The sequence below is a fragment of the Oryctolagus cuniculus genome, chromosome 5 (assembly GCF_051225735.1).
Source record: "Oryctolagus cuniculus isolate XC-2025 breed Fujian yellow rabbit chromosome 5, ASM5122573v1, whole genome shotgun sequence".
Taxonomy (NCBI): Eukaryota; Metazoa; Chordata; class Mammalia; order Lagomorpha; family Leporidae; genus Oryctolagus; species Oryctolagus cuniculus.
Window position 1 is genome coordinate 39,077,701 of NC_142871.1, and position 7,300 is coordinate 39,085,000.

At 45.4% G+C, this 7,300-nt stretch overlaps 1 protein-coding gene and 1 long non-coding RNA gene across 2 annotated transcripts in view; both read left to right on the top strand.

Annotated features, from left to right (window-relative positions):
• The first annotated feature begins 376 nt into the window (after positions 1–376).
• TMEM244 (transmembrane protein 244) overlaps positions 377–7,300 on the top strand; it is a 220,639-nt gene continuing 213,715 nt past the window's right edge. Inside the window, exons 1-2 of the mRNA XM_051854335.3 lie at positions 377–699; positions 811–1,044. Coding sequence (XP_051710295.3) covers positions 1,007–1,044 — 38 coding nt within the window. The 5' untranslated portion in view covers positions 377–699; positions 811–1,006. The remainder of the gene's footprint in view (positions 700–810; positions 1,045–7,300) is intronic.
• LOC149126475 (uncharacterized) overlaps positions 1,258–7,300 on the top strand; it is a 53,103-nt gene continuing 47,060 nt past the window's right edge. Inside the window, exon 1 of the long non-coding RNA XR_016233758.1 lies at positions 1,258–1,465. This is a non-coding gene — a long non-coding RNA (uncharacterized LOC149126475). The remainder of the gene's footprint in view (positions 1,466–7,300) is intronic.

The window sequence follows — 7,300 nt, forward strand, 5'->3', positions numbered from 1 at the left end:
ATTAACTCAGTAGGTAGAAGTGAGATGGGGGGTGGTGCTGTGGGGTAGTGTGTAAAGCTGTCACCTGCAGTGCTGGCATCCTGGATGGATGCCCTTTGAGTTTGAATTTCATCCTGGAGGCAAGGTGGAGCCACAGAATTTAAAGAAGAGTAGGGACAAGGTCAGACTTGCCTTTTAGAAAGTCCACTCCAGAATGGAAGCGGGGAGGGAGAGGGAAAGGGGAGGGTTGCGGGTGGGAGGGAAGTTGGGGGGGGGCATTGTAATCAATAAGCTGTACTTTGGAAATTTATATTCATTAAATAAAAGTTAAAAAAAAAAGTCCAGTCCAGCTGCACCCACTTGGGAGACCTGGAAGAAGCTCCTGGATCCTGGCTTTGGATTGGCCTGGCTCTGGCCGTTGTGGCCATTTTGGCGAGTAAACCAGCAGACGGAAGATCTCTCTCTCTGTCTCTCCCTCTCTCTGTCTGTAGCTCTACCTTTTAAATAAATCAATCTTTAAAAAAAAATGGAGAGAAAGGAGATTGGCGAGAGAAGACCATTTAGTTTATTAGGATTACTCTGATGGAGATAAAATGCATCTGCAAAACAGAAATTCAACAGGATAGAACTGAGGGCGCCAGACTTGGTAACTGAAGGTGTTGAGATTAGCAGGCCCATTCTACGATGGTGTCTCACTTTGGAGCTCCTGTGCCTATATGGGTAAGGGTGATGTTCACCTGGATGGGACTGGGAAGAGACAAACGAAATGCTAACAGAAATGATGACTTCGGTTTTGGACATGTGAATCTGAAGTACACGTGGGTCTTACAGACATGAGCCTGGAGCTCAGACCCTGGATCTGGAGAGAAGCTGTCGACTGACCATTGTCAGTTGTAAGTGGAAATTACATTGGTGCTGCTCAGAAAACTGGAAGGAAGGTGCTGGTGACCCAGTGAGAAAATTCATTCCAAGTTGGTTACATGGCAATGGATCTCTACATTTTCATTTTCCTGGAGGTTTAGAAAAGATGAAGATTCCTGGGCCCCCGCACTGGTTATGTTTAAGGTAAGACCCAGAAATTTGTGTCTAAAAACATACCTCCGAGGTGATTTTGAGGAGTTACTAGATTGAGACCCCCTGTATAGGAGGATAGCTCCCCAATTTGCTGAACAGTAGAACTGCCTGATGCACATTGGTTCTCAAAAAGCCCAGTACCCCAAGTGCTATCCCCTATTAAATAAATCTGTGTGTCTGGGGTTGGGGCCAGGTGCCAGCATTTTGTAGACTCTCAGGTGATTCCAATGTGTAATACAATTTGGGAACTGCTGATCGATTACTGACTTTTTGAATGGGCCAAGTGAAGTGTTTTCAAATAGAAGCTGGAAGTAGCATAGTCAGAGGCCTGTGCCTGCATCTGGCCAAGCAATGGAGCCCAGAACAGAGCTGAAGAAGCAGAACCAAGCAGCAGATCTGCAGAGACAAGGAGGTGGGTAAAACTCGTCCAAGTGATCTTCTCACAAATGAGTTACAGCCCAAAGCTATAAGGACGTTGTAAGCTTAATGATATTCTCTTAACAGAAAAACAGTGAAATGAGTATAAAGGTCCAAGTCCTCTTTTTCCTGTGAACTGACAGCTGAAAGATTCTAAGTACATTTATTTGAGATTGCACTGGAAGCAAACAAAGGGAGAATTGAAGAAGGCTGAGCAAACCCTGGGGTAGGGGTCCTTTAAGAGGCATCAAAGGCTGAGATACTATTTAAGGAGAACAGAAGGGCACATCAGAAGGGTGATATTGTGGAAGTTAACGGCACACGAAATTTCAAGGAGGGAATAATAAGTAGTGTGGATTGCCATAGGAAGCAGTGGTAGGATAACTGGAAAGCATCATTTGGACGTCTCCTCATGTTAGAAATGCTTGGAGGGTGGGATGACTTTTCTCTTGCAACCTGCATGATAACCACTATCCTAATCTCATTTGATCGCTGGGTTACTGAGGGATGGAGAAGTACTATTTGAAGAGCAATGCTCATTAGCATCATCCTTCCTCAATTCCACACGCACAGGAATGATTGCATTGCTAACAGAAGCATCCTGAAACAGGCCCCTAAAATAATCAAAAGGAAGGAATAAAAGGCTGGCCGTGAGTGCTCACTAACAGGGAGTAAATGCTTTAGCTGAGCGAGGTGAAGGCTGAGAGGGTTGTGATTGAAGCATCCAATTAGTCATCACATCTTCTCTATTCGACCTCAGCGATGTATCTCATTTCCATTCACTTTATTCCATTCTCCCACTGGCCTTGCCCACACTCCAGTGAATACTCATACTGGTCCCGTGGCATCTGAGTCTGGCTAGCCCACCCTTTCCCTCACACTGGCTGACTTTCTACGGCTGTTTCCTCTTAGAATGCTCTTTCCATATCCCTCTCCCACAACAAAGCATTGAAGGACTTACATGGGCTCTGAGTCAGTTTGCCTGGGTTTGTGTCCCTGCTCTGACATGCACCTGTCATGTGACCTTGAGCAACTATCCTAAATGTTCTGTGCCTTATTTCTATCACCTGTGAAAAGGGCTGTAACATGTTTACCTCATGGGAACATTAAGAGAATGAAATGAGCTGTACGTGGAAGGGGTATGGTTAAAAGCTACATGACATAAGGCAATTAATATTGCTTGGATTCAGATTTCCCATCTACAATATATGAAAATCATATCCACCTCATTGTTGTAGAGATTAAATTAGAAAATGCACCTAAGGTAATCAGCCTAATGCTGGGTAGATATTAAGCAACAGCAAGTAGTAGCTGTTGTAATTATTAAATCCTGGGTAAAGTGGCACCCGTACTATGTAAATGCTTTCCTATTCCCAGTTGAAGTAAATCGGTTCATATTCCGTGCTCTGCTCTTCATTTTAGGTTACCACAGCCATTGTTTCTCTTTTACTGTTAATTGTTTATATCTTTATTCTCCCTGCAGATTATTAAATTAAGCACAGAAACCGTATTTTATTCATCTAATTCTTATACAGTATAGAGGCATGCCATGATTTTTAGAAATTCATATAGGAGTTTCTGATTAGCTGGTTGTTAAATTACTTCATTGACATTTTTAAACTGCATTTTTTTCCTTTTAAGTTTATATTGTGAATTTCAACGATACTCAGTATGTTGCAGTGACAATGTGGGAAAACTGTAGGTTGGAGTGTAAATTGGAACAAAGTTTTGGAAGAAAATATGGTAACCAGAATTTCCAAAAGTGGAGACTAGTTAAATAAATTAGATTGTATTGATATGACAGAATAATATGGAATATCATCTATGCCATATTAAACAACAGGATATATGCTGAAACCTCAAAAAGTTCAAAAGATAAGTTTATTTTAGTGCCAAAAATTGAAATCATGCATTGTTTTTCATAATGTGCCACAGTTACATACATAGACTGATATTAAAAGATCTCAAATATGGACCAGAAGTGTAAAAGAGGGAATAAAACAATGTAAATTCTGTGTTTCCTTTTGTGTAGGATTAAAGATTGGTGTGAATTTGTGAAGATTGTTCACTTGGAGAGGGTGGTGGGGTTTAGGAAGGAAGGGAATGAGGTCTTTCGCTTTGCATTTTACACTGTTAAAATTTATACATGTGTTACTTTTTTCTATTCTTACTTATTTACTTTTTTCTAGAGGCAGAGAGAGAGAGGGAGGGAAAGGCAGGGAGAGAGAGAGAGGGAGGGAAAAGCAGGGAGAGAGAGAGGGGGAGGGAAAGGCAGGGAGAGAGAGGGAGGGAAGGAGAGGGAGAGGCAGGGAGACAGAGAGAGGGAGGGAGAGGCAGGGAGAGAGAGAGAGAGGGAGGGAGAGGCAGGGAGAGAGAGAGGGAGGGAGAGGCAGGGAGAGAGGGAGAGGCAGAGTGAGAGGGAGAGGGAAAGAGAGAGGGAGAGGCAGGGAGAGAGGGAGAGGGAGGGAGAGGCAGGGAGAGAGAGAGAGGGAGGGAGAGGCAGGAAGAGAGGGAGAGGGAGGGAAAGGCAGGGAGAGAGAGAGGGGGAGGGAGAGAGGGAGGGAGAGACAGGGAGAGAGAGGGAGAGGCAGAGTGAGAGGGAGAGGGAAAGAGAGAGGGAGAGGCAGGGAGAGAGGGAGAGAGAGAGGGAGAGGCAGGGAGAGAGGGAGAGGGAGGGAGAGGCAGGGAGAGAGAGAGATGGAGGGAGAGGGAGAGGGAGGGAGAGGCAGGGAGAGAGGGAGAGGGAGGGAGAGGCAGGGAGAGAGGGAGAGGGAGGGAGAGGGAGGGAGAGGCAGGGAGAGAGGGAGAGGGAGGGAGAGGCAGGGAGAGAGGGAGAGGCAGAGTGAGAGGGAGAGGGAAAGAGAGAGGGAGAGGCAGGGAGAGAGGGAGAGGGAGGGAGAGGCAGGGAGAGAGAGAGGGAGGGAGAGGCAGGAAGAGAGGGAGAGGGAGGGAAAGGCAGGGAGAGAGAGAGAGGGAGGGAGAGAGGGAGAGGGAGGGAGAGACAGGGAGAGAGAGGGAGAGGCAGAGTGAGAGGGAGAGGCAGGGAGAGAGGGAGAGGCAGGGAGAGAGGGAGAGGCAGGGAGAGAGGGAGAGGGAGGGAGAGGCAGGGAGAGAGGGAGGGAGAGGCAGGGAGAGAGGGAGAGGGAGGGAGAGGCAGGGAGAGAGGGAGAGGGAGGGAGAGGCAGGGAGAGAGGGAGAGGGAGGGAGAGAGGGAGAGGGAGGGAGAGGCAGGGAGAGAGGGAGAGGGAGGGAGAGGCAGAGGGAGAGGGAGGGAGAGGGAGGGAGAGGCAGGGAGAGAGGGAGAGAGGGAGAGGGAGGGAGAGGCAGGGAGAGAGGGAGAGAGAGGGAGGGAGAGGCAGGGAGAGGGAGAGGCAGAGTGAGGGAGAGAGGGAGAGGCAGAGTGAGAGGGAGAGAGGGAGAGGCAGAGTGAGAGGGAGGGAGAGAGAGAGAGAGGGAGAGGCAGGGAGAGGGAGAGGTAGGGAGAGGGAGAGGGAGAGGCAGGGAGAGGGAGAGGGAGAGGCAGGGAGAGGGAGAGAGAGAATAAGAGGGAGAGGCAGAGAGAGGCCTCTTCCATCCGATGGTTCACTCCCCAATTGGCTGCAATGGCCAGAGATGCTCTGATCTGAAGCCGGGAGCCAGGAGCTTCTTCTGGGTCTCCCACGTGGGTGCAGGGGCCCAAGCACTTAGGGCATCTTCTGCTGTTTTCCCAGGCCATACCAGAGAGCTGGATCAGAAGTGGAGCAGTCAGCAACCTAACTGCTAGACCGTATCCTTGTCCCATATTATTCTTTTTTAAAATGTCGATGGAAAGTTAGGTTAGGACCTATCCTCTTTTCCTCTTTTATTTTGATTCTAAGTGTGTGTGTGAGTGCGCGAGCACGTGCACACATTTTAAAAACACAATGTTGTGTTTTTCAAAACCATATTTTAATAATTGTGTGACATTTTACTATATACTAAGTATCATAATTTATTAACTTTTTTATTGAGTATTTTAACTGACAACATCTTGGTGGCTGCAGCACTGAAAAGAATATCTGGTTATTCCTTTTGGTGAGCTCCGGACGTGGAAATGCTGAGGCAGTAGTAAAATCGTGTCCTTCATAACCCTTCAAAGAACAATAGGTCGTAGACTACTCTCCTGGGTGTCTTGCAGGGTTTAGGATGCAACTTTAGATTGGAAATCTGGAAGCGCTAACATGCTCTGCACAATAGAGAAGAACTTCCAACCCCTAGAAGCAGTGGCAGGGAGAGTAAGAGAAGGAAATAAGACATTAGACTGTGTGCTTTGAGGGTGTGACCCCCGCTCTGTGAGTGCATTTCTTTGGGAAACTTATGAGGGGTGAATTATTAGAGAAACAAAGCATAAAAACACGGGGGCCTGAGGCCAATTACACTACAGAGCATAAACCTGGGAATTAACAAATTATGGGGAATGTGGAAGAGTTTTCCCAATCAGGGAGCTGGGTTTGGTGTTCCTGGTAACTAACTAGCTTCCTCAGGGGTAGCGTTTCTGGCTCTCTTTATGGCACAAACCCCCTCTAAGGACCTTCGTGTTATTGGCATCATAAAATCTTGTGATTCATATTGCCAAATTGCCTCCTGGGGGGAGTGTAAGAGGGCACATCAAAGAGTTCATGGAAATGGTGGAATTAAAAGATGAATTTATTTTGATAGGATAGTGCATTGATTTCAAAATTTCTATCTTCTCACAATAGGCATTTCCATGAGCTTTTGGAAGACCGCTCATACACATTTGTGCTTCCTCCAGCCATGGAGAAAGAGGCCTGATTCTTCTCTCATTTTAGCAATGGAGTAGAGAAAGCATCAAGTTCTAGAAAGGTTGACCATTTTTTCATCTTCATCTCCTTTCATGGAGAAAATATAAATCTTTTTTTAACTTTTATTTAATGAATATAAGTTTCCAAAGTACAGCTTTTGGATTACAGTGCCTCCCCCACCCCTTAACTTCCCTCCCACCCACAACCTTCCCATCTCCCGCTCCCTCTCCCATTCCATTCACATCAAGATTGAGAAAATAGAAATCTTTAAAAAGAACCTTCTTTATCAAACTATACCGATATAAGAATAGTTACTGCCCACATGGTATTTGGTAGATGCCGGATATTTTTTAAGTGCTCTCTCACAAGACATCAACTCATTTAAAAATTGAGAGAGCAAATATACAATGTATTAACCAATTGTAGATCTGCAGGCAAACAAAAGTTTGGATTTAGAATTATCTCAAAAATAAAATTTCATGCAGTCATGCACCACACAATGGCACTTGATTAACAAGGACTGCATAAATCATTGTGGTCCCATCAGAGTATATCGCCTACTGACAGCATAGCTATCTTAGTTTGTGTCAGTATACTCTGAGACGTTTCTGGGAGGGTGGAATCACCCAATGATACATTTCTCCAAACAGATCTCCATGCTAAGCATTTTGTGACTGCTTCTCCCGATTTAACAGGTGAGGAAGTTGAATTCAAAATAGAGTATAACCTGACCAATCTTAGAGTGAACAGCAGAAGTTGGATACTAGACTTGTTCCGAAGATTGTACTCCCAAACTCTGCCATGTTACCCCTTCTTGCTCTCTTCACTTTCTAAACCTATTCCATCAGCACCTGCCACAGGTTTTAGGCTCTTGTAAGTGTTGAAGGTCAATCTTTCATTTTATTCTGCATTACATTATGTCTCCATCAATTCTGTCCCCATATTGCTCTTCAGTCTCCCTTCAGCATTAATATCACCTAACTTAAAAACATTTAAATGAAACAATCACAATAAAAAGCAAAAAAAAAAAATATGGTTAAACCTATATT